The 27,835-nt window shown below is 37.2% G+C and overlaps 1 protein-coding gene across 6 annotated transcripts in view; it reads right to left on the reverse strand.

Moving 5' to 3' along the window:
* Positions 1 to 27,835, reverse strand: part of LOC145212107 (voltage-dependent L-type calcium channel subunit alpha-1D-like) — a 64,128-nt gene that overhangs the window by 18,949 nt on the left and 17,344 nt on the right. For 5 of the 6 annotated variants that reach the window (XM_080080140.1, XM_080080136.1, XM_080080137.1 and 2 more), the window contains exons 2-18: positions 21,955 to 22,459; positions 18,842 to 18,947; positions 17,632 to 17,771; positions 17,083 to 17,192; positions 16,009 to 16,164; positions 11,668 to 11,879; positions 10,249 to 10,352; positions 9,422 to 9,582; positions 6,002 to 6,080; positions 5,389 to 5,415; positions 3,973 to 4,133; positions 3,151 to 3,308; positions 2,427 to 2,494; positions 2,045 to 2,258; positions 1,476 to 1,726; positions 941 to 1,096; positions 347 to 532 (exon numbers count right to left, since the gene is read on the reverse strand). In XM_080080140.1, the coding sequence (XP_079936266.1) occupies positions 347 to 532; positions 941 to 1,096; positions 1,476 to 1,726; positions 2,045 to 2,258; positions 2,427 to 2,494; positions 3,151 to 3,308; positions 3,973 to 4,133; positions 5,389 to 5,415; positions 6,002 to 6,080; positions 9,422 to 9,582; positions 10,249 to 10,352; positions 11,668 to 11,879; positions 16,009 to 16,164; positions 17,083 to 17,192; positions 17,632 to 17,771; positions 18,842 to 18,947; positions 21,955 to 22,459 (2,794 nt within the window). The remainder of the gene's footprint in view (positions 1 to 346; positions 533 to 940; positions 1,097 to 1,475; positions 1,727 to 2,044; positions 2,259 to 2,426; positions 2,495 to 3,150; positions 3,309 to 3,972; positions 4,134 to 5,388; positions 5,416 to 6,001; positions 6,081 to 9,421; positions 9,583 to 10,248; positions 10,353 to 11,667; positions 11,880 to 16,008; positions 16,165 to 17,082; positions 17,193 to 17,631; positions 17,772 to 18,841; positions 18,948 to 21,954; positions 22,460 to 27,835) is intronic. The other variant, XM_080080138.1, reaches the window with a different exon arrangement.

A 27,835-nucleotide genomic window follows, 5' to 3' on the forward strand; every position in this document is an offset into this window, starting at 1 on the left:
ATTTAAAAACTAGTGCAACTTTTTGCAACTGGTTTTGGCAGTTTCTAACTAGTTTTTTAAACAATATGTTTTGCAAAAATCAACAAATAATATTTTCTGATTCAAATTTCTTAAAACATCTTTTCCTTATGAATTTAGGATGTATGTAATTCGCCTTTGTGGCATCATTGGTATCTTATTCAAATAGAATCTAAAAGTACATTTTCAAATTAAATATTGCAATGTTTTTGAGAAACTATTAGACTGGGTCACAATGCTACCTTTTACCAAAATCTATTCTTGTTGACTCTAGGCACTTAGCTCAAACAACAACAAAAAACGGTTAACATCGCCTATACAAACTTACGGATTGGTTGGGGTGAATACGAAGAACGAAGTGGCTTGTGGCATCGGAACTTTCTTCCCTTTGAGGTGTAACTCAGACATCCGGCGCGGTCGCGGTCCTGCCGGGATATCAGGCTCCAATTCCCCGTCGCTGTCGTCTGGCATGTGTCGATCCGAGTTCGTTTCGGATGGCTCGGTCACTTCGATTCTGTCAACGAAAAAAGACAATGCCATAAAATGTTTTACCGATAATTCAGTGAATTGCATATGAATTTGATTGCAACCTTAAAACCCAAATCGTAACTCGTTGGTTGTAAACTATTCCAGATAAGTGCATTCCGTATTTACTCGATTATAAGCCACACTTGATTGTAAGGTGAATGTTAAGGTGTCCAAAAAATAATGTTAGCCGCCCTCGATTGTAAACCACACAGACTGTAGGGTAGTAAACTTTATAAGTTTCGGTTTCCAATCGAACAAATACGGTATTCAAGTTAATTACACATATTGTTTTCCCCGAAAAAACGGTTCATCATGACATTGGGGAAAAGACAACCGATTAATTGCACAAAAAACGTATCCTAATATATATGCAATTAACCGGATTGGTTTATACCTGATAGGCGGGACATCGTCTTTTTCGGCAATGGAGTCATCGATCTCATGCAATGTAATGTCATCTTTGGTTTCTCCCACAGCATTTAAAGTTGCATCTGCGTCCAGTGTCCCGTTTGTCTCTACACTTGTTGTTTCCTTCTTTTTGAAGAGTTTTCTGTTTTGAACAAAAAGACGATTTGTTTAGCGCATTTTTTTACCAAGTTGTTTAAAGCAACTTTTCAAATTTTGACTTAGCTTTTTGACATTTATATTTTTGGAATAGAGCCATATTAATACGCAGACCTACAGGATTAATTAAAGTGTACGAAAAAGCCTAAGGTGTTTGTTGCTTATTCGAAAATTTGAAACGTTCGTCTTAACCGCCAGGTTTTAAAAAAAGTTTTGTATAAATACAATATAATAAAGAAAAAAAGGTGCTTAAACATTAGAATGAATGTATTTGTAAAGAGAGCGGCATAAATGAAAAGGAGTGACATTTCCAAAACCAACATTAAATAATATAACTGCATTAATATTTAGCAGATCATTTTTACCTTAGTTTCTTCAATCTCATCGTTTTCTTTCTCTTAATCTCTTCCTCTTTTTCCTTCTGCGCCACATTCAGGCTTTCAGCGTCAGCCAAGTTGTCAACAGCGATAGCCAAGAAGACGTTCAGTAGAATGTAGTTTCCACAAACAAAGAGAACGATGAAATAAACAGAGAGAAAAAGTCCAACACTCTTTGATCCACCGTACGCTTGTACTCCGTTGTACATCACTACATTCCAATCTTCACCAGTTAGAATCTGCGTAAAAGAAATTAGGTGACTAACCTTTCGGTTGTAGCGGTATTAGTAGGGTTTAATGAAACATTTCTTTACAAACAATACTTATTCTTTCCGTTAACAACTTGACAGGCCAAGTTTGGGACAGGAACGGGTTTTAGGTTCTAATATGAAAATAGTGTATTTGAAATGTTTCAATTTTGTGGTGAAAAAGGTTGACAGAATCAACCTGTTAAATATTTCTGAGTATAAATTAAAAAAATTAATCCCCCTAGTTGAATTTCGAAAAAAGGGAAATTGGCCCCTAAAAATTCTTATCACAAGCAAATATTTGTAAACCTGGAAGACAGTTAAAAGTGCGGGAAGAATCGTGTCAAAGTTGGATCGAATCTTTTCGTCTCCCTCCGCAATCGAGTTGAACCTCCCTCCAAAGAGCTGCATCCCGAGCAGTGAGAAGATTACAATAAAGAGAAAAAGCAGGAGCAACAATCCGGCGATGGAGCGAATGGAATTGAGGAGTGAAGCCACCAAGTTGCTCAATCCCGTCCAATACCTAAAAACACGTCAAGATTGCGTCATAATGACGTCAGTGGGAGATAATTATGTCACATTTTTGCAAAAAAAGTTTAAATTTAGACAGAAAATAAAATATATTTTTTTAGTTCGTGATGTCATATCATTATCTTGTGACGTGTCAGTTTGACAGTGGTGATGCGCTTACCTTGTCATTTTGAAGATTCTTAGGAGTCGTACACAACGCAGCACGGATATGCCTAGAGGCTCCATCACCTATGATGTAAGATAGTGTGGTGTGAGAAACTGGGTGGTCTTGTGGTGACCGAAAAGCACGTTGGGATTTTAGGACTCAAAATATATCTATGCAACCTTATATTCAGATTAGCGGTTATAAACGACAACTGAAAAATGTTGTGTAAAGTAGTGAAACAAATAAAGTAGTGTTTGAAACAGTTTTGTAACTAGGTTTCTGTTTCGGGGTTAAGTTTACGTAAAGTTGGTCCGCGTAAAATTCTGGTTAAAAAAATTGTATGTAAAACCTGCAAAAAATGTCGTAACTCAGTTCTGCGGTTTTTAGACTGAGTTCCATCGAACCGCTAAAGTATGAAGTTGTATTAAGAGTTCCACTAAAGTCAATTTAGAGCCACAAAAAGTCAACCTTATCGTGCATTTTAAATTGGTTCAACAAAAGCTTAAATATAATGGCGAGGTTGGGCATGTTGGTCAAGGTTAATACGCACAAATTTTGCTAAAAGTGTTAAAATATTGCCCAATAAATGCCGCATACCGAACTAGAGCCTTTAAAAACCGTCGTTTCACGCTACAGCGAAGTCCTGCTGTCATAATGCCTGCGGCAGACAAAACATAACCCAAAGTTCGAAATGGGCCGGCAGGGTCCGTGACAAACCCTAAGGTTTCTTCTTACACACCTTTGCACTCGTTAACACCAATTCAACGATGCCTCCACACACCACGAAGCAGTCGAACCGGTTGAAAAGCGACACAAAGTAAACTTGCATCCCCAGTGCGTACATCTTTAACAACATTTCCACTGTGAACACTGCCAGTAGGATCTTGTTTGATAAGTCTGTGGTTGAACATATATGAGGTTAAATGTCTATACTTTGAAAGCACATTATCTACACTTTATAAGTACAAGTATATAAGTTGTTGCTGCCAGGCATAACATCGACCTTATAGAGCTCTTATGGTAGTTTTATTTTTTTACTAACGTTTCGACGTACTATTCAGGTCGCCTTCTTCAGGGTAAGTAACACTGAATGCGCGTAGCACAGTGCACGATGAACGAAGGAAAAAAATAAACAACAAGTTTTTCACTATAAGGTTTTTCCTTTCAGAATTTTTTCAAATTTTAACAATTTAAAATTGTGAAACTCCAGCAAAGAAGTTTACGCACATTTACGCATATATGGTGCAAGTATGAATACACACTATGGTGCAAGTATATTAGCAAAACTTTTCCTGTGACGATATTATATCTCATGGTTGACAACAAACATTGTCCCTTAACCCACTTTAAAATGCATTGAGCCAGTACCTGCAATGAACTTTAGGGCTGGCTAAAATATCGTTCCCAGCGGGACTTGCATTCAAAATGGTTTAAATTTCAAAGAAGGGGTTTAGTTCACTCTATGTGTAACTACATACCATAGCAGTGGCTTTTTGGTCGGGCAAGCAGTGCAACGTACGGTAAACAAAGACAATCATGTTAGAAGTGGTTAGGAAGTTACCTTGGACTTGCGTGAGCCAGTCAGGCTGCCTGTAGTGTTCGGTTGCAAGGGAGAGGGTGTTTAGAAACACGAGGACGATTACCAGCCAGTAGAAAGTCTGAGATTTCACAACTAAACGAAATCTTCGGCGCGTTTTTCGATTCCATCTCTTCCACCGACGACTGAAATTACAAGAGCAAGTTTTGATTGATTTTTTTGCTCCATCTGTGATTTTATGTGCTGTAATTCTACGACGTTGGCTTTTTGTTTGTTAGTTTGTGCGTATGAGTGTTTGATATTCATTATGAAATTGTCACAGTTGGTCAAACTGAAAATCCAAAACAGTTATGATTTAGTTTAATTTTATAGGATGAATCAAAGGCTACTCTGATATACAGTATGTCTAGTGTGTTTTGTTTATTCCACGCCATAAGAGAAATAGACGTTTCGTTAAACTCTAGACAGCACTGAAAATATGCCTTTTAAAATATTCATAAATTTCACAGCATTTGTTATGTAACCCACCATTTACGATTTCAACATTCCGCATTTTTCAGCATGATAACATTTTGAGAGGCAAACGACTAATTTGTTTGTATGAAAATATGAACACTATTATCATGATGAGACGCAAAGAGCAAAGTTTACACATTGCGGTTGCGTTAAAATGTTTTGACGACCTGTGACATTTTCAAGTGTTTGTTGTAACATAATTAGCATTATTTGAAGAATGTGTCACTATTTAGTTCTTGGAATTTGCTGTTTTCAAATATTGTTCGGCTCGTGAAAAACACATTAACTCAAAAACCATGAAAATCAAATATATTTGATGAAAATGTTTACCTACAGAAATTTCATCTAAAAATGATTTGTCTAATGAATCTCACAGAATAGTTCGCTTTTATGGCAAAATTAATGACTAGGTCAATAAATAGTGTTGCCACAAATTACGTTGAATAGATTATTTTCTTTTTCAGTAAACTGTGTGCTAAGATGAACATAAATTCATAACTGGGATCAGCCCTGAAGCGTCAATGCAGACCAGCGATCACGAGTCCCGGAAAGACTCCTGTCGTGGGTTCGAATCCCACCGCAGGCTAGATTTTTTTTCTAGCCTACGCCTTGCCATATGGTTGTGAATGATTGGTAACCGGCTGATTCGGTATGGCGCCTTTAATGGGCCTGGCGTAATGTGATTTAACTGTGTGCTAAGAAATTATTTTTGTAATAAATTTTTCGAGTTGACTGGCGACTTAAATATAGCACTGTATCAATAAATTATTTTTGTGTAAACACAAGAAAAATATTTTTTTGAAACACTGTTGTAGCAAATTATTTTTCGCCAAACACTGTCATAATAATAATAATATTTTATAAACGACAACGTGACAATAATGCAGCTTCAAAACACCAAACAAGGCACCATGCTGCACTTACCTGTAACTTGTCTTGCTTAGCTTCTTCCTACACGCGTGACGTCACATGCATCGTTACGACATCCGGTGACGTATGATGACGTGTGAATGATGAGTGCGTGTCGATGGAGGGCGTGGCGAATGGCAAAGCAAAAAAATGAAAAGAAAAAACACAAGCATAAAATCGTTCGTCCATGAAGCGATTTTTATTGTTTTTGTTCAAACAAATGAAATGACAAAAAGTTTTTCGATATGATTTAGTGTGATTCAATCACGATTTGCAAAATCTCTTTAGGTAGTGATGGAAATTTTGGTAGTTTGTGGCACTGTAGGTAACCATGAAAAACTTTAATTAACTAAAAATAAAATGATAAATTCACTGCCTTGCTTACAGTAGTTGTTTTATATCTATTTACCAGTCGTATGTTCTTTGTTTAAATTGTACCCAAAAAACATGAATTCAAAAAGGGTCTGTGTTCTTTTTGTCAGTAGGAAAAGCCCAATGCACGAATAGAAAGCTATTTGTGCGAAAAAATGAGTTAAAACTCTGAAAGGTGTCAAGCAAAATCATCATTCATATTTTCCACACTGAATGACTGCCATAATGTAATAAGATGAGAGAAACGTTGCTATACCTCTGCCTTTGTAACCACGTCTCATCCGCTTGGGCACCGGAATCATCACTCATATTGTCATCAAAGGCCTCCGAAGTTCCTGTGTTCAAAATGAATATTTATACGACACATTAATGTACTAAATTAAATTGTCAGTGAAATACGTATCTGTTATTTTGTGTGTCAATTTCTTTAAAGAAGTGTTTTTAATGTTCAATTTAAACATATGTGATGACAATCGTTTTTGTCGAAACGTCTAATTAATAAAATGAATACGTTTTATTCCACATCGCTGGCATTTGATTTTTAGTAAAGCTACTATTTAAGTCCGCGTCTTGTGTACCTAAATTTAAACATAAATAACGCAAGTCAAAGAGATAGAATGTGACAAAGTTTCAAAAATTCTTGAGCAAAATATAAAGCAAGTTGAATAGACAAATTAAGGGAAAAATTAAATGTGTTTTAATGCTACTATTTGCAGCAAATAATCAGTCTTCCTCTTTTCAGACGGTCCTAATTTATGTGATTGTGTTTTAATGGTAAACTTCGCAACATCAATCTGCCATAGTCGTTCAAAAAACATCAAGATAATATTCTAGCCCAACAACAATATAATAGTCATATTTCACATCATCATGCTACAACCGTCCCAAGAAAAATTTCCTCATACAGCTGATTTTACAGACCCCAATTTACTGAAGGAATTCCAGCACTGATTGTTACGTTAGCATTCAACGACGGATAGAAACAAAGCCGTAACAATTCGATGAGCTTTGGGTCGTATTGCATTTACAAACACAATCCCAGCCACGCTGTGTTTGGTACAGTCGACCATCCAACATGATCCCACGGAATTCGGATCTTTCTATTCAACTACGTTACTCAACTATCTAGTCTCATTAAGTCCTTGTGGCCGTAACGGAAAACGAAACCACGATTGATGTTGGCCTGTCAACAACTCCCCCCACTTGTATTATTTCGGTTTCAAGTTTATTTGCCCCTGAAAATGAGTAGCTTGAGTCGTCGGAAGCGAAAATGGAGAGCACATCTATTGTTTGAATTGTAAGGTTTGGGTTGAAAAAAGGTTGAAAGTTCAGTTCTGATATTCCCGCCTTTAGTGAAACTTTACTAAGATAAAAAGTAGATCTTGCCAAGGAGTCTAGTTCCCGTGAAAAAGATCTATTTGCCACAGGTGTGCACTTCTGTGCCAAAATTTGCTAACAGTGAATTGGTAAGGTAAGTAGATGACTTTTTCTGCTATAAGAGTACTGACGTCCTTTTTTGTTTTAAGAGTACTGTTGGCTACATTTTGTTTTTATAAACTTTTGCCGATCGGAACGCACGAACGTTAGTAATTTTTAACAAATATGCTGGCCCATGTGGTAATCAGATAAGGTTTACATTATAACTTGAACGTTGTAGCAACGTCGCTTTAAAGTACCAACAATACGAACTTAATGTGTTTATTATAAGGATTATAAGTTTCTCGTTTTCAATAAATTGACGGTATCTTTAAAGTTGGTCAGTTAAACACATAATTTAAACAGCTACTGCTTGTACCATGAAACTATTGGAAGTAAAGTAATTTCCTATACCATCTAACAGCTATCAAGACCACAGGAATGAGGTCACTGCATTATTAGTTCACGGTGATCAAGATCATTTATGTCACGTTCATCACACCATTGCTCTTAAGCCTTAAATCCGCAATCGAAACCGCACAGGCGTTGACAACACGTCGACACACATGTTACCCCAATGTGACGTCAAATAAGCCTGACGTCGCCAGTGACCGCCGGGACATGACGTCATCGCTGAATATTAAACCAGTGACGTCATATTCGGTGACTTTTGTATATCCTATGCAACGACCTATACGGTTCGGGTTTTCTGACTCCAATTGATATATCTGTGTTGGTAGTTTTGCAAAAACCCCTGATTTTGGATATCTGACACTTCAAACAACGGTTCACAAAAAGCAGATCTCGGAGAATCAGGTTTACCGGCCTTTTTACCGACTCTAAGCATGAAGTTATCGCCACATTTGTAATTGCCAAACTTGTATTTTAAGAAGACCTTAAAACTGCATTGTTGTCGATAAGCTTCAACCCGAAGAAGCTCTAGCCGAAAAACGACATGAAGAGTATGCATGATCAAATGGGCGTATACAGTGTTTTTTTTAAGGTGTTTTGGGGGACCGAAAAATTTTGGTATTTAAATGAAACACTTGCGGTCTCTTAAAACTACTTAGCGGTCACCCAAACCAAACCTTAAAAAAAACCTGGGCGTATAGATCTTTTCTAGATCCGTTTAACCGATAAACACCACAAAAGTCAAACTTGACAAAATTTCCATCTGTCTGCTATATTTAAGTAGTCAGTCAACTCTACACCGCTGTGACGTCATTCGAGCAACCGAAGAAGGTGCAAAGGCTGCGCGCGAGTCTATTTATGTACCGAATGACGTAGTTGGCAGAGGGAGCCTTCGCGTTGACGGAAATGCACTTCTGATGCATAACCATATGCAGAAATGCCTGCTGTTGTATATATCTTCAGCTACTGTGCCCAAATATCAGACTTGAGGCTAAAATATCGATTACCAAGCACGCAAAATGTACAGCAAGTTGCTATCTTCGAAAATAAATTGGTCTTAAACATACTTGAAAACCACACATAGTGGCTCAAGTTGGAAAATCAAATCCGTTTCTATGATTGTGAATAATTGCTTCAAATTATTTCCACGAAAGCGTTCGTTTTAAAGTGTGCCATTATTGAGAAAGATTTTTTTGACTATTTTGAGCCGAAGTCAAGTACTCAGGTTTCGGCTGCACCGTCAGTTTTCAAACCGCAGGTAACGTTGCGACCCGTAATTGAACGAAAAAAGTATTTGCACGAAACAGAAATAACTGATTTGGGGTTTCCACGACATCTGCTTGAGAAATGGAGATTTTTATTCGCACGAAGGTGAACCATATACTGACTTATCGGAAGCTTGAACCTGTGTACGTTTGCTGTGCGGTATAAGAGGTAATGTTACACTAAAGTCTTGATACTTGCAAAGATATTTCCCATGTATTCCTTTGTTTTTAACCCATTTACATAGCTCGTAAAAACTTGCAACTACTAATTTGAGAGAGATATCCAACTAAAGATACTTGAACACGTATGAAGATCAAAAGGCAAAACACAAGACAACCAATCTACTGATCCTTTTACGGCCTGTGTAACTTTTCAATGACACTGAGAAAATACGTAAGAGGTATGCAGAAAGACATCTGGCTGATTGCTTACATTTTTTATTCACGGGTTTGAACACGACCCTCCGAACAACAAATTCTAATAACAATTTTCTGCGACCATTCGGCTAAATGCATATTAAGAGGAGCATGAGTCACTGTATCATATTCTAGAGGCAAAAACTCCACCTAATGGACAGACTTACTTCTATCATCTCCCTCCATGTCTTCATCCACAGGATCCACATCTTCAGCTTGCGTGATCCACTCCATGTAACCACGCACGTCTTCGTCGATCTGTTGTTTCTCACGAAGTTTTTGAAATTCTCCGCGAGCATTGGCCTTCTCTCGCTCCTTGGAGAATTCTCTGTAGCAAAAATGAGGATTTGCTTACCACATGCACTAATCTCTTAAATCCAATGCACTGCTCAAAATCTTCACAAACACTTAATAAAAGGACAATATCCAACAATAAACTGATCTTCCTGTAGTTTTTTAACAAACAACCGACGTTTTGATATTTTCATAAAAGACGCCTTCATTAGGATAGTGACACAACACAAAGTTCTTCTAAAGAAACAAAAGCATTTTCGTTGGTTCCAGTTTGAAGCCGAACAGGCCTAAATTCACTGCTTTCTGTGTGATGCTTTTGTCGCTTTATAAAAACTTTATGCTTTAAGATATGACATTATCCTGATAAGGGTATCGTATGGGACGTCGAAATGCCGGTTGTTTATAATAAAACTGCTGAAAGAGCAATATTTGTTTGTGCAATATGCCTTGCTGGAAAACTTCTCATTTATAGTTCACATTGCTGCGGGTTTTAATTTTGTGTACTGTGTCCTAGGGATAAAACTCATAGGTGCCTTAGATCTGGCCCCGTGCTTTCCTAACATTATTCCCACAGGGGTGAAATTTAATTTTCAGTTGGCATTTAAAATAAAATAAAATAAAATGTTTTTTCTCTCTTAGATTGATGTCATATTTTATGGTAGCTTGGATAAATCACATTATTATAGTCGAGAGATCTCACCCGCTCAACACTCCGAGAATAAGGTTCATAACGAAAAACGATCCGACGATAATCAGGGAAACAAAGTAGATCCAAGGCAAGTAGCTTCCCATAGCGTCGTTTGTCTGCAGAATGATATATACAACATAAACCAAGATATGACCAATGATGTCAATATAATAACGTTCAAAGGAGTTCTGCTATGCAGCTATACGGATAAGCATATGCAATCTTGTTAACTGGTTGTTGAAATACAAAACCTAATAAGAACGTAATTCACGACACTAAGAGTTTTTACGCCTCAACATGGCAACTCTCGTAAGGAAAACCAATCGTTTAAAATGTAATTTTGACATGTTACCGATAATGCTGTTTTTACCGAAATGTGTATCCAGTGCATTAAGAATCGCAAGATAAATGTTTCTAAAACTGATCACATGAAGATGCATTTTGTGACGGATAAGTTACAGCTGACTGCAGCGTAAAGTGCACTACTTGTCAACACAACAAGCAATGTGATGGCACAGAGCAAGGACCTGGAAATTGTGGTTATGCGATACCTTTTAACAGCAAGGCAACAGTGCAGCGCAAAAAACAAGAACATAAAACACTACATGGATATTTCAAAAACGTATGTAAAATTTTCCCATTAGTGTTTTGTTAAGAAGGAAATCCTAAGTTTAAAATTTATCTGGGAAGGGAATTCATTGCCAATTTCGTTTACGACCCAGACGCGGTTTAGAAAGGGATTATGGTTTCCCCGCTGTTGAAACCGCTTGTTATCAAAACGGCTGTACTCACAGAATTCGACATGAACACCTGCTATGCGTGATTGCTACTGTCTGCACAAAATATGCATTACGGCAGGTATATTTTTGCTCGCCTGTGTAATTTGACTGTATTCTTAAGAACAATGTTTCGTTCCTTATTCAAAACAGAGTATCATTAAAATGCTAAAAATGCTGATAAACGTCAAGACTTGGGAACGCTAACAACTGACATTGCTTTTACCGGTAATAAATTAATTGCACAAAATGTTTAACTGTGCAAACCAGTGACGATTATATGAAATTGGGCACTTACAGCACGATTCATTTTAGTAAAACTGGTAATTTAATGAAAGGTATTCAATTCATTGCGTAAACAAAATAATTTCAACCAAAACACACCCGCCCTGATTTCTTTGTTGTTTTTGTGGTTTGTTCACAAGATTCGAAACCAGGACCCTCCCAAGTTAGATTAAGTTTTTTGGTAACATTGGTTCATTTTGCAGTAGTTCTAACATGGTCAGCGCCTTTGAGGCCAAATCCGTTTGGTGCCGCTAAGAGACATTCAAGCAGTTGGAAAGGAATAGAACGGCAAATTCAGTCACTACTCTCTTTAAGCAACCAAATTATACACCAATTTTAATTTACGCAATAAATTACACAAACAACTTACGTAGTACAGCACATCCGTCCAACCCTCCATAGTAATGCACTGGAAGACTGTGATCACGGAAAAGTAGAAGGTGTCAAAGTTGATGATGCCGTACGAGGGGCCTTCCCACCCCTCCTTGCAAACGGTTCCTTCCGGACATTCGCGACCCCAATGACCCCGTTCCACGCAAGGAGCGGGTTCATCCGAGGCCATGACCTCAACCGGCACTGAACCTAAAAACAAGAAAATTGCTTGTTGGACAGAAGGAAAATTGTGAGTGTCGTATTAGCAAACGTGTGCACAACGTATGGTCGTTGGTTAAATGTGTCTTTGAAACACATTTATGTGATCGCTTTGGTTTATGTGGCTAATCTTAAAAGACTTTCGAGTGAGAAAGGTACCGATTTTTTAGGTCAAGTGTACAAACACTTTTTATTTAGACTCGATAGGCACTGGCGAGTTAACTAAAAGCAGTAAGGCGACCTGCTATGGTGCCTTATCTTAACCATCTGTTTACAACAAGATCAACTTGCTTTAAAACACAGTGAAATACACTTACAAAAACGGATACATTCTGTTACTCCACATACCTGAACTTATTGAGGCCCACTGGTTAAACTTAATAAATGTACAACAAAAAGGTTTCTGGTCTTACTCGATTACACGTTCTCGCAACCGTGCACAAAGTTTGTGACCTGTTTGTATACTACTTTATCGGTTGAAGGGAAGACTCTATAGGTGGGCCTTAATACATACAGAACTTTACTTAAACCCATGTCATTTAATTTGTTGACTTGATAGTTTAACATTTGTGTGAGTGGAAGACGTTAGCAACCACAAACAGCTGTGGATTTGATGAAGATTTTTTTCATGTGTCAAGGTGTAAAGCCCAAACCTCAACTTGTGCCCACAATTTGTCTGCACCGCTAAAGTTTAAGTGTAATTTCGAGCTACTAAGGTGATTCAAACGCGACTGAGACCAGCAAATGTTACCAAATGGCATATACTTGCGGCTATGTTGCCTGTACGCTGTATAAGTTGAAGTACAATATGTTATTCTTGGCAACGCAAACTCCATAATATATGACATGATATACACCCAGAGAGCTGCATTATCTAACAAGTTATGTCAAAAGATCCATTTATTGACAATTTGTTTCATAAGCACAACAGCAAGTTTTGTAAAGTGGCCGATTTAAAAAAAATGAATCGAAGCCTGTATTAACTCCAAGACATTGCCAGTCTACAGCCAAATATTGTTTTAGCTGCGGCAGTAATTGACAGACAAAAACCTCTACCATGCTCCAAAGTGAAACACAGTCATAATTTATTTTTTACTACTAGTCAATGTCATAAGTAACCCACGCATTTGTGGAAGAACCTCGTAATAAATCACTCGTTCTTACGTCTACTTGGGCCATTATACTCCACATTACACTATTTAACACAGTGGTTCCCAAACTATGGTACGCGTACCACTAGTGGTACGCGAAGGTCTCCAAGGTGGTACGCGAGCAACTTATTAAGTTCACACAAAACGATCTTAATTTCACACAAGTTTTAATTCACACAAATTACGTAGAGCGTGAAATTTCACACTATATTTCCTACTAAATTCTAATTCATTGGTGTATTGACGCATTGAACTGTTAAGCAAGGTTTCTTTGTGACGAAATAAATTTATTATGACGTAATGAATCTGTTATTACGACGGAATAAGTCCTTAAAGTCAGTTTTTGTTATAAGCTACTAGTTGTGTTGACAGTAGCACTGTAGCGAGGGCGGTAAAAGTTTGACTAAGTTTTGTTTAATATTTACGAGCCTTTGGTTACTGAAGGCCAAAGTTACTAAGGTAAAGTTAGTAAAGTTTAGTAACATTTTTATTCATTAAATTCTAACATGATTGTAGGTGGTACGAGAACGCTGCATGAACCAAAAAAATGGTACGCGAGTAGATAAAGTTTGGGAACCACTGATTTAACAGGTCCGTGTATAGTGTTCCAAAACCCCTCGTTTTTACGGTAAAATACTACAGGTGATATACTGCACGAAGGTACAATGCTTCATTCACTTGTAGTCAATAGGAATTGACAATTATTTCGCCTGTTAAAATGAATCGTAAAGACAAATAGACCGTAAAAACTACCAAACCACAAATAGATACAATATCTGACGAGGCAGTGTGATAAACGGTGAAGCAAAATAACTTACATCAACTAGAGCCGAAGTGATATAATATAAATATTAAATTCATGTTAACAACAACATGGTGTCACCAGTGACGTTTCGTCATTTTTCTGCATGACTCTGACGTGTTCAATGCGTGGTTCAATACCACGACTTTACGAAAACAAAGACAAAAGGTCCACACGTAATTTTGTTTACAAATACCTGACATGAATTCGTCTCTATCTTGCAGTAGTTTTCTAATAGCCCACACAAGAGATGAAGGTCTGTTACACTGTGTTATGGTTCATTTGCGGCCATTTAAGACAGCCAGTGGCAGAAGCGCTTGCAATGAGGCATGTTGTTTGCTTGGTGCTTTTGTTTTAAACGTAAAGTGAGACAGTAAACCCCGTAACATAATAAACATGACTTCTTGAAGTCTGGTTAATGGCAGAGTGTTTTGAGTCGATCATGAAAGTTTGCAAAAACATTTCACATACGTAACTGGTCATAATGCCCTGTTTGAAAACATTTAATATACGACTTCTCGAGTGTCTTGCAACAGTATTCCACAATATCTCTATCAACCACAAGTTCTATTTAATTACCGTTAAAATCACCATCAACCAGTCTCTTTATGATATAGATCAAGTCCCAATGTCCAACTAAAGTTAAACGTTTTGTAAATTTTGGGGCAACACATATTTTCACATGGTTTCTGTGAAACCACTAAATCACCATGGATGCGATTTTGGAATAATGGCAGATTTTAAATAGATCCTTTATATAATCAAAACTCCCAACGGAACTTTGTATAAGCCACAGCCAAGTACGATGATTCAGTCAAATCATTCACCCAATACCGCCAGACTGTCTCACTTGGAAACAACTAAGCAAGGGGTATTTCCAATAAGTAAACGAACGTACTATAAATGTATCTTCAAACCGTTAATACAGTTTTGCATCTTTTCTGTAGAAATTAGTTGAAATGTTTTGCTTGACAAGATTTTGTATGTTTATCCTTGTAATATACTGGTAGGGGTTTGACAACTTGGTCAGTGACCCTGTGCCATTTTATTTCACAATTTGCAAAATGGTTTCACCCCTTATTAAAATTAGTCTTGTTTGGTTTTACCAAGGTTGCCAATTAAGCATGGTTGAAAGTGCAATTCTATTCTACGTCTATCCCATTCAACAAATCTAACTTATTAAAAGTTTACCAGAAAACATTACTATCTGGGTCCTATATTGAAAGGGAAATGAGTTACACATCAATGTGCATTTTTAAAACTTAACTATTGATGGAGGCTTATACATCTGTCTAGTAAACTAAGATAAAGATTAGCGGAAAGAAATGTTTTTAATAATCTCACCAACATCGGATTATCCATAGAGGACACCCAACAAACAATTTAATTTTAAAATCCTGAAGTATCATGAAAGGCATTAAACCGTAGTGTCAAATTCAAGTGGAATTTAAGTACCCACAAGGTCTTGACATACAATTCAATCATTGGGCTACCATAGGCTATAACTTAACTGAATGATTAAGATCCCTTTCGAAACGCCAGCAAACCCTTTCGAAACATCAGCGAACAAAACCTGCTTAGCAGTCGACATAGAAGTTCAAAAAAGGTAGTAAGTTATAATTGTCACCACCAAGGAGCTGATCTCATTTCACACGCACGAATGACCACACCTCAGTTACAGACTTGAGTCACAAAAGAGTACGGATGATAGCTAATGCCTTAACGAGCCTGCCCGGTCTGTCAATGCAATCCTTTTAATCTTCTCTAGTTTTTTATCAAAGCGCCACTAAGACTCTCACCAGCCTTTGTCGAAACTTTTGGTTGAAGTTCAAAATACATAAAAAAGCAGGATTAACTGTATTTTCACAATTATTCACGCAGCTAAATTTCGGCAATTTTAGCTGCAGTTTTTTGACATTTTTTTATTTTTAACCATTATAGTGTCTGTAAATACTATGTTTTAGTTTTTAGTTGGTACGACCGTGGCTATGTTATAAGTTGCATACAATTTATACAATAAGTGTTTTAAACTAAACCATGATTCCGTTGCAATAGTTAATCATATCAAGAGATTTTCCAAAATGGTGTGAGTAAAAGCAATGCCATCTTTAAGGAAGCTTTCTTATCAAGACACTTTTCTATGGCTTATCAAGAAAGTATAACTTACCTGTTGTATCATTTATAAAGCAGGTCTGATGCAAGATTCCCTTAAATAGTTCCAGACCAATGACAGCGTAGATAATGATCACAAACATGACGAGAAGCGCAATGTGAAGGAGGGGCAACATCGCTCGTATGATGGCGTTTAAAACCACTTGAAGACCTGGAAAAATGCAATAAACATTACAGTACATTGGTTTTATCTTTGCTTGAATAATGATCAATTTTAGTTGGGTTTAAGCAAAGTTTGTAGTACTTTAGTGGTTCTCAACTCTAATACAGTGGTTCTCAAACTGTTGTACGCGTACCACTAGTGGTACGCCGAAATTTTTCAGGTGGTACGCGAGTAACTTTCTGCTACATCTAATTTAAGTCTATCTAAAATTGCAACTCGACTGATCAGCCCTGGATTGGGCGAAACCCGTTTTTTCTTTTGAAATTGCGACATTATTTTGAAATTGCTAAATATGCTACACAGGTTGAGAAAATAGGCCTATGTCTTGGTCATTACGAAATAAGTTTCCACTAAACGCACTGAGAAAGTAATCTTGGCAGGTAGGGTATTTCCCTTGAGGTGTTTTTGTAGATATTGGCGGAAGCTGCGGTTGAGCTTAAGCGGACGAAATCAAATATTTACTACAAACAAAATAGACAAATGTAAACTCTATTTCGTGCCCTTAAATGTATGGTGTTAGGGACTTAACTCAGAAAGGTTTCCGATACACAACCAATACACTAATGAACTCTAAAGTTACATACGAAAATCCCCTTGAAAATTGTAAATTGACAAATGCAAGGAAACCACCGATTAACACATTACATGACACAAGTCAAGCGCCAAGCTGTTGGCTAACGTGGCCTCTATATTAAGCCCTATCATCAAAGCATGGACGGTTAATTCTACGAGCTTGCTTCAACTCGTGAACTCGCGCATTAGCGTCAATGCAAATGAGAGTACAGCGCTGTTACGGACGATGACTGGACGCGGTAAAAATAGTCCAGCGGGCAACAACCGGTCAACTAGTGGAGTTTGTTCATTGATGAAGGACTTTGCTTTGGAGTATAGGGTTACTTTACTCACTTGGGACTCCAGAGACCAGCCTTAGAGGCCGTAGAACCCGAAACGCCCGAAGAGCCCGAACTTTGTCCGTACTCCCTACGTCCGCCATCTCGAAGACGATGCTGAATAACCTGGAAAACATAAAATGTAAAATAGTCATAAAGTCACGGTTTAAAACTGAATCAAAGGAATGTGTTTTATGTGTGTTTTTCGTAATATTAAATATATATTATTCGTTACAAACGCTGCTGAAATGTAAAATGATATCAATGAGATATCAAACTTGCAAAAATATTTGCCAAGTTCGAATAGAAAATAAAGCATCAATAAAATAAATACGAAAACAAAACTTTAGAAACTAACATATAAACGATCATAAATAAATAATAAATTAATAAAATGTTTGCCAGAATACAAATTGCAACTGTTTCAATCAAAAACTAGGTACAAATACAAACCAACGCATGTTTGTCAAACCAAGATGCAGTATGGTACTCTAAAAAGCCTCTTGGCAAAAGCGTCTGAAGAGAATGTGCTACAGGAATATGGTCCATAGGTATCAAAGCTTACCCCACAATAACGATGATAAAATCGAGTAAATTCCATCCGTTCCTGAGATATGCGTTCGGATGGAAGACAAAACCAAAGGCGATTATCTTCATTATTGATTCCACAGTAAAAATCGCAAGAAAAACATATTCCACTTTTTCCTGCACAAAAGAATTACAAGGTGTTATTTCTTGTCAATTTTGTACTGCATGTCTTTTAGATTAGATTTTTTTTAGATTTTTATTTTTTTATTTGCATTGTCACATCATCATCACAGTCTTGCATTTTTAAATCCCTAAACCGAACGTAAAAAAATACTAGGGTATTCTGTTTCCCCTTTTTCATTGAACACTACAATACAAAAAAATTAACAAATAATAAAAAATGAATTTACTTTTTTTCAAACAACAGCTTAAGAAAATTTTGAGTTTCAGTATGTCGTAAGTTTAGGACTGCAATTCAAGTTGTGTTTTAGGTTTTTCATTGCAACAGAATTGCACCACATTTTAGCAACCTGAAATTTCCAGTTACTCGCGCTAAGAATGGTATGTCGCACAAAAACACAATAAACAAACGCGCTTTCAGAACAAATGCCCTGCGGGGCGCCTTTCCGATTAAGTATATAACATGCACTTTAGCAAGCAAATCACAAATTAAATTGAATGGTTTTCAAGTGCGTTTTTGTGGCCATTGAACTTTTGATTGCACCACAGCAAAGTGGTTGCAACCAGACTCAATCTGTCGTTTCTGAAGTTTATTACCGCAGCACACATCATATAGGATTGTCAGATCTATTCACGTTGTGATGGGTTTCAAATATGATTTTGCATCTTTATGGTGAAAATAACGGCTAAAATATGCGAATAAAGCGATATATCATTGTTCAACCGTTCCGGACAATGCACATGCCATCATCAGTGATATGAAGGGCCAAATTATGGACACATAGTGTTCGAAAGCATAACTTTTGTTTTATTCCACATTTAAATTTTCTGCAATGTGGTTAAATACACAAGGGGCTCCGATAGCTATGGTGTAGCTGCAGCGCGTTTTGTCATTATTCACAAAATGCGCCCTCCGCTATTTTGTGCTTCATACCGTTTTGGAATTACGCAGCTGTTTCCTGCTTGGTGATTTGTTTAGTGCTTTTTAAGCGTAATTTGTCGCTGGTTTGCTTTCACCAAGCGAAACAGACTCAACTCATCTTCATAAGCAAGTATACAAGCCTTACCAAAATTTCGTTGGTTGCATTGGAGTCTTCACCAGGAAATGGCACATATATGGCAAGAGCTACACAGTTGGCAAATATGGTTAGAAGAATGAGCACGTCAAAAGGCCTGCAACACAATCAAGAAAAAACATTTACTTTTACTGAAGTGGGATAGTTAAGTCATAGATGCGTTCCTGTGGCGCATTGTTAAGTATCCAGAAAGTTCGTGGGTTAATAGCGTTTTGGACGAATTTATGGTATGTGATAAGATTAGAGTTGTGATAATATGGATTGTAACCTTGTTTTCGTAAGATAATGATTTCGATAGTGCGTAAAGTAGTGGGTATTTGGAACTGAAGTATGTGGTCATTTCGTGAGAAAAAAACTGATGTGATTACAATTTTTTGCAAGAGGATAAACTTTTTAAACAATGATTTACATATAATTTGTAGCCTCAAATTAGATAATAATTTAATGGCATAGTAACAGACGATTTTATAAAAAAAACATTATAAAAAAACTGTTATTTTTTTAAAAAAACTGTTTTTGAAACGTTTAAGGGACTATTCTTTGTAATGTACACAGTTAGTTTTAGTGATCAATAAAAGATGCAGAAAATTACTAAAGTGAACAAATTTCGATATCGACTCCCAAAGTTAGTAAACGTTGTCAGACAACATAAGCTTATTTCCTAGCAATTGGTCAGGTTTGCCAAAAGTGAACTTATCAATGCAAGGAAGTTCTGCTCCTTTTATGCAAACAGGACATAGCACAACATTTAAATTAACACTTGTTCCAAATACCGACTTAATTCAATAGTCGTAATTGAAACTTAAAGTTGGATTCACCCAGTCCGTTGCTTGGAAAATGAAGACTAATGAGCCTTATAGCAATGGTTGTAAGTTCAGAAAAAAAACATTTAGTCGTTCATCCTTTAGTTTTAAAGATTTATATACTTCTCCTTTACAGCTTCGTCAGTATCTTATTCAAATAGAATTCTTTGATTAGTTTCAGTTATTGCTTTGATTTAAATTCACTGAAGAGAAGAATCCCAAACTCAAAGCCAACGCAAGTATTAGCTTCAAGTCGAGTCATGCGATCCTCTATAGTTTGAACTACGTTTGCCTAAACCAGTTATCAAAGTAGCCCAACGTCCCTAGTGTATCCAAATGCAAAGCTGGCAATTACTAGTTAGGACTCAGGGTTTTGAACAATATCAGCAACACGCAACGTCTAGCTGTTTTGCAAACTATGAATAACTATTGAAGACCTGACTTTGAAGCGGAGTTACAAGTCGGGTCGGCATTTCGAGTCGGGTTTAGTATGTTAGAAAGTGGGATTGGCATCGGACTTTCATGTGGGTACGCAAAATTAGTTCGCCAAATCAAATTAAGCTTTTAGGCCTAATTAGGACACATCTGGGTACAAAATTCTGAAGTTGAAAGCATTAAAATATTGTAAGTATTTTTGTTGGAGTTGACAATAAATGCCATAGAATGCCAAGGAACCTTTTGTGTTGCGAAAACACATGATAAATATGATATGTAACCAATATTGGGTTTCTTACACTAATAACAAAAGCTGATGCAAAACTGGTGATTAATAATCCATCTTGTCTTACTTCGAGTTTATATGATCGTTTTGTTTTGTATTGGTGAAACGCGTCTGATTTTCACACTTTTACTATCCTGTGTTAAGAAAATACACTTTACAAATTAAATCCCCGTGCATTTTCGGGTTTAAACTCGGCACAAGGAGCAGAAAATATCAACGGCAATTACAATTTGAAGTTGGTTTTGGAACCTGCTAGGAGGAACCAAGGCGGGGTTGACAAAAGAAGTCAAATATGCGTGACGACAAGTTCACAATTTGACCAAAACGCAATACCCCAGAATTTTTGCCTCGTCTTTCAACACCTTGTGTGGTTTTAAGTTCACATGTTTTAAGCGTATTTTTCAGAACGAGTTGACAAGGGCAACTGACATTCAAATGCACACATGTTTAGATTCTTTAAGGGAATGTGTTTAATAGCCGTAAAATCTTTTTTCAGTGGTAAATCGAACTTTAATTTCTTTATCGAACTTTATTGGTTATTTAAGGCTAGAGAAGTTACTTACAGTTGCCAACAGTTCCAATACGTCGCCAAGAAGATTATACTATATTATAAGAAGGGTAACGCCCCAAACTTGGTACACCAAATTCGGAAAACGAAAATAACCCCTTTCCGTTTGAGCGTTAATGTGAGAAGCTTTGTTTTTTGTGTGTGCTCCGTTAGCGTGTACACAAAAAGTTGCTACCAACTCTGTGTCGCCTCCGTAAATGTATCAACTTCAAAAAAGGTTTTCGCACAACTTCTGTTGGCGTTGTGAATGCACAAATGTAAGAACAGTACGTTAGCGTACCTTTGTCGGTTTTATCAATGTATGAAAGCGCGAAAAGTTGATCAGCGCACCTTTGCCGACTCCGTCAATGCATTGCCCGTTTAAGCGGAGTCAACTAAGTGCGTCATAGCCGAGCGAATGTGTAACACAGTAAATCCCAAGCGACGAGCTTAAAAATATTTGCTCGCTCGGCTCCTGAACAGTGAGAGTGTCTGCCATCAGCGCTGCTCAAACAGCTGTTGTGCCTTGCTGGCGCCGTCAACGCACCAAGCTAACTCCGAAACGATTGTGGTCATTGAAATAAAACCAGTATACCTCTTACACGCAATCGAAGGAATAAGGCGCTCATGTATTAAGGAGGCTTCGAAAGTATGGGCTTAAGGTTCATATTGTACTTTTGTGTCTTTTCAGATGGAAACACTTTTATAGTAATTACAAGTTAAAACTCTCATTATTCCCAATGTATACAAAGCAATATAAGGAAGACACAAAATGCCCTTTTTGCCTATAAAACCATTCTGTTAAGAGTTTAAATCCAAAATTACTACGAGTTTATTGTTACTGCATATTAGATAGTTAGGATTTTTTACCATTTTGTAAAAGAAATCAGCTTTTGGTTAGGATGTTATTCAGTATTGATTCTTACTTCACGAATAAAGAAAACCCACACGACCATTATTCCATTAGCTATTACAAACTGCTATAAGATTACTGAAAGCCATGTTCAAAGTTAACAAAAAATCAATCATTTACCTCCATTCCACAATTTTGATGCAAGCTCGTCGGAAAGGATTCTTTAGTGACAAACAAAGAAGCGACGACTCGGTCTTGCCCAGGTCCTGCGCGGGCTTTCGTTTTCTTGTCGTACCGTGCATGATTTTATACTGTTGCTGTGCGGCCTGGACCACTTTAGACCAATCAACGTTACCAAACGCCGGCCCACCTCCGCTTCCGGCTCCAGCGGTCGCTGCTGGCGCGCTTCCGGCCGACGGAACGCTTACTACTGGTTCCTGTGGGCTAGGTTTTTGAACCTGGGCGACGTATGGTTGTCCGTTGCAAGGCTTCTGACTTCTAAGCAACCCTGTCGAAGTGTCCAGCAGCTGCTGCTCTGATTCAGGTCCGCTTTCTTCACGTATAGTCGACGGGCACTGGTACTGTGCTTCCTCCCAAGGTCTGCTGCTGCTCCTGGGTATTCGTGTTTGTCGTCCGCGCTGGGCCAAGTCTCGATCTCGCACCGACGGTCGATCATTCTTCAGTCCTGCGCAACAGTATGAGGGCAATGGTGAGATCGGCTCGTCCCCCTTCCACTCCCGCGGGAGGGCCTACTTAGCGCGCCGAACTGTGTGACGTCATCATTGCACACGTGCCGAGGTCGTCGGCTGTGACGCGATGCGAGCGCTCTGTATAGGTGTGGTGTATAATGAACAGGCCCGACAACTAAGCTTAGTTAGGGTGAACAATGCGAATGTATTACACATTTATTTTATTTACTCTTTATATGTTGTTTCTTACATAACGTACTCAATTCTTTCTTTTGTCTAATGATAGAAGATTGTTTTTAAGATTTTTAAATTTCCACACAATGAACCGACTCATACATACATGACATCTTGCTAAAAACTCTAATCATATAAATTTAACCACAAAAGTCACATATTCTTTAACCCAGTAATCTAGTGATGAAGTGAAATCGAATATTCAACAACCCGAACCTAAAATTCCCTTTCTAAAGAATGCTTTAAACTGTACCTTACGTTGTTGGTGCAGGTGAACTTAATTATGACAATCCAAAACAACTTTTACAATACGATTAACTGAACAAAGCACCTAAAATTGTGCAAACAACGTGACTCGTCTATCCTAGATGCAACAATTCGCCAATATAAATTATTGACACGAAAAGTTTAGTCGTTAAATTTATACACTTAAAAAAGAAAACTTCTTGAAGACAGTATATTGAGCCGAGATGTTTGGGCAAAACCGAAACTTCCGTGAATCCCTACTTCAAAATATTATTAAACACTTAAACCTCTTCTCTATTATTCCAAAAGCTCGCTAAAATCCCAATTACGTTTTCCCATTCTTTGTATTTCTTCAAGGGTTCCATCAGAAACCACTAGTTTAATAAAGCGTGCGAAGTTTCAAAAAGTGGAAACACCGTCACACCTCGTTGTGTCGCTACTGTTCATATACGGTTTGGGAAGAAATTTCCTATTTCGACAAACTCACCGAACGTGACGGTTTAGGACGCATAGGCTTAGACGTAACAATAGCTCCACAACACCTACGCGCATTCCACCTGACACGTGCCAATTCTGTTGTGTCCCATAGTAGCGGGAACAAACAAATCATACAAGTGATTACTACAGTTTGGGAATGCCTTATGATGTCGACCACACATATGCTACACATCATAGGTCTTAACTCGTTTAAGAGTTGGACTACAAGTGCCATCAAAAACATCTTTGACCACCTTTTGGAGTTGGCATAATAAGCATTGTGGTTTGAAATAAGTTTCGTCCAAAGTGAAAAACTAAAAGTGATATGTCCGATTATTTAGACTCAAATTGAACTGAATATCAACTATTTCCAGTTTATCACCAAATATAGTGGAAGTCCTGGAGACCACCCAAAAAGTCATCATGGACCACTATTTGAAAACTGCTATTTTGCACGAATGCTGGCTAGCTGCAGTACATTTTCTACATATCCAATGTAAAACAAAATTGCCACACAAAACGTGCCACCTTATACAAATTTCACAAAAGCTTTGTCTTTGTGACTCAGAAAATCAGTGACCAAATACCTTCATTGCCCATCATCCTCTCTTTTATGCCAAGTAACGTTTGTAATTAACTTTGATAACATATAGCTATGTCACACTTTTGCATCAATGTAGGCACAATCAGCACACAAGAGTTTTATGCAACAAAACAGACCTATAATGGTTGTTTTTTTACACGATATTACACGATAAGACACGTAATTGCGGGGTGCAGTATCGATAAAAAAAACTTTTTATGGTATTGAGTACCACAGGATCGTCTGGTTTCTTCCAATCACAGGAAACTACAACGCTTAAGACTTGACCTCTCGGCAAACAGATGCAAAACTACATAGGTGTGTAATTCGCCCACAGGACACAACAAAGGTCTTTGGCAGTTTAACAAGCGAATACAAGACATGATATACGGTATCACATAATCGGATTACACGATTTTTTGTTAGGGGGCAGAATGATTTTGTGCCAAAGGTCCGACTTTGAATAACCAACAAGTTTTTTTGTAACATATCCGCTTTGACAGTCAAACAAGCCATACTTTTTACCTTTCTATTTACTTCGCAGTAATTTTCACGGAAATTGACACTACTTACTGTGGGTTGGTGTTTTTTGTGCAATTATTGAGTCAATATGGTTCAAAAAATGATAAACCATTGCTCCTGTCACTTATCATTATCAGCTAACAATTAACTATCACTCAAACTTCTCATTGAAATAGAATTGATTTTGCGGAATTAAAACGGTTACCTTTAGGGTAAAATGTAAGGAACAGGTTTTGAGTCATTTCAAATCTCTCTGAATGATTACCATCTTTATTTCTTTTTAGACGATCTTATATAGTAAGTTTTAAAGGTAAAAATATTTCGAAAACTTTTCCAACATGTTGATCGTCACATAATGAAGAGAAAGAGCCCGCCCCTGTCCGACTTGTTATAGTGGAAACCCAATAAGCTGTTTGGCATAACAACACATTACGTAATTCTTAGAATGCCGGCTGTGGCAAATGTAGCTGTTTCGCAATTCAAGGCAAAGTAATGCTCGTTATATGCTTGCCTTGCTTTGTCATCATAAAGCATTTTTGCTTTCAAGTAGGGTTTAAAATATTGGTCAAACATTTGTTTTACAATGAAATAAAATAAAATAAATGTATTCTATCCTCTAGAAGTGGGTTACAAATTCATACAAATACATGCAAAATAATGATAAATTATGACTAAGAAAAAACATTGATTAGTAGGATATTTTTTAAAAATTCATTACTGTGCTTTGACCATTATTATTGGCTCAGCGTCCTTTTAAAATAACATTTAAAGTGTTGATCACCTTTTGAAGTCGGACTTATGCCGAGTCAACAAAGACCATTATCAGCCTCTAAGATCAAAAACCCTTTCATATAAGATGCCCTATAGTACTTCTTCAGCACGAACGTCGTTTCCACTCCAAGGCTTCTGGTCAAATTCTACAGTAATTACAGTTGACTGTCGAAGCGTTAGATTTGCATGGTCAACAATTTTCACACGTTGTCAGATCAAAGGCCCCACAAAGTTCAGGCCTAAGCCTTATTATCTTTTGCCGTGACGGATTATGTAGGTGGTGGTGGCAGTACGGTGACCATCAGTGAAAATCGTCTTTAGAAAACATTGTTTCAAATACATTTGCCGCGGTTTGGTGTTATTTCAAATCGTGAAAAAAAAACGCTTCTAATAAAAACTGTTTTAAATCTAGTAATTGATTGTTTGTCTTGCAAGATATGCCGTTGTCCTGATGAAGGCGTCTTGTATGGGACGCCGAAACGTCAATTATATTATTAATAAAACTGCTGAAAGAGTAATAATGGATTATTGATTGTTTTGTTGGTTTTGATTTTATATAATTCAACAAAAATAGTTGGAGAAGATATATGTGTTTTGACAAATCAGACTTAGATGTTTTCAAAGGCACACATATTACAGTTTTGTCCCAGTTCTGCGGTTATTAAATGGAAAACTGTGCAGTAATGGTCTGACCCCCAGACCTGCTGACAGATGCATGAATTATGGAGTGACATTAATACGACTGGATAGAGTTAAATACGATCACATTTTTATGCAAACAAGCACAGTTGTAACCGATATTTTTCAACCAACAGCCCAAGCTACACGAAAGCAATACAACATAGCTTACATTTACTTTACAAGACCTAATTTCCGGAATATGTTGACAATTTACACCCATGTCGTACTGTTTACATTTATAAATCATTTTACACATTTAATACCTTGATAAAGGCAACACAATGATCAACACTATACAAACAATGTATCAGAATACAGGGTTGCCTTCTGTGTACATTTCCTATTTGCCCAGTATTTCAAAACCCTACGAATCAGGCATTCAATACGAAATGGCTTAGAAAGGAGCTCTAGTCCGCATTGCATCTATAATTGATCTCATTGGAGTTTAATTAGAGGCGCGGATGCTATTGCGTGCGACCGGCAGAAGGAAGTAACAAACGGCATCTGCTTGGTGGTCGTAGTTCATGAACTTATGGAGACTGTTCGACTACGCCGTAACGAATGTACAGCCGTGATAATAAACAAGGGTTCAAAGATTTGCACATTAAAGATCACTTTATACAACATCTTGGAATATATTACAAAACTTAACATTTTGGCAACCGACAATTATAAGTAACTCATCCGACGTTTCGACGTGTCATCGGGGCGTTTTCATCAGGGAAATGGGCATACTACCCAACAAATCGTACTTTTATTTTTTAACTTTAAAGTTGATTAAATATGCCTGGCATCAACACTATATTTCTGGAATATATTACGTTGACTAACGTAAGTTAACTGACAATGTGATTTTAGGCAACATAATAGAACCACTGATCAAATACTTTTTACATAACGACCACCCATAGTCAACAAAGGCACAAAAACGAAAAGTGTTTCGATACGGTCATATCTCAACCTGAATCACAACATACAAATTACCACATTACAAACGATAGAAACTTTTTCTTGTACTTCAAATAACAACAGATTAACATTTACGGTGCAGCCTACACACACATGAGCAACTTGCTTTTCTCACTTAGCAAAGACAACGGTTGCAAAGTGGTTTTTGTTGCCTTTGCGGAGGCCGAATCAAATCATTTGCTTCGATGACAGCAGTTGGTAACAATGAGGGGCAATTTACGAATAGTTTTAAGCACTAATCTAAGTTGAAAGAATTGTGGCTTCCTACTATTAGGCAGCATTGCATTTTTGTTGTAGTTTAAAAATTATGAAAGTAAAACAAATTATGAAACAAAACACCCAAAATAATTCAATTAGCAACGCTCACATTGAAACCACAAAAATTAAATTAGCAAAACTTACAATAAAACACAAGTAAATTGGATATCGTCATTATTGTTTTTACAGTTTACGGCGGTAGTAAGTATCAACGTTAAGTAAAACCAAGTTTGTCTCATCAAAATTATGCAAAAGTCTACATTGACATATTTTTTGACTTCAAATCTAACTTTTGAACCAAAACAGTGATGTTAGAGTCATAGAGTTGGCGAAGAAAAATCTACTAAGCACAGGATTCACCAAAAAGGGCTCAAAGGGTCATTTTGATATGCAAATGTGCCAAACCACATTACGTAAATCCACAATAGGTTTCAAAACGTGGTCAGATCGTCAAAATCCGAACCACTACGAACTTTTATCGAGTGTTAAGTCTTGACGTTTTAAGTGTCACAGCGCTATGCCCCGGGCACCTCTGAAACATGAAACCATCTTTGTCCGGTAACAACACATTACAGATCGTTTTGAAACATACCACAATTCTGATGTGCCAAAAATAACACGATAAGTAATA

This window comes from Phallusia mammillata, chromosome 2 (assembly GCF_965637545.1).
Source record: "Phallusia mammillata chromosome 2, kaPhaMamm4.hap1.1, whole genome shotgun sequence".
Lineage (NCBI taxonomy): Eukaryota > Metazoa > Chordata > Ascidiacea > Phlebobranchia > Ascidiidae > Phallusia > Phallusia mammillata.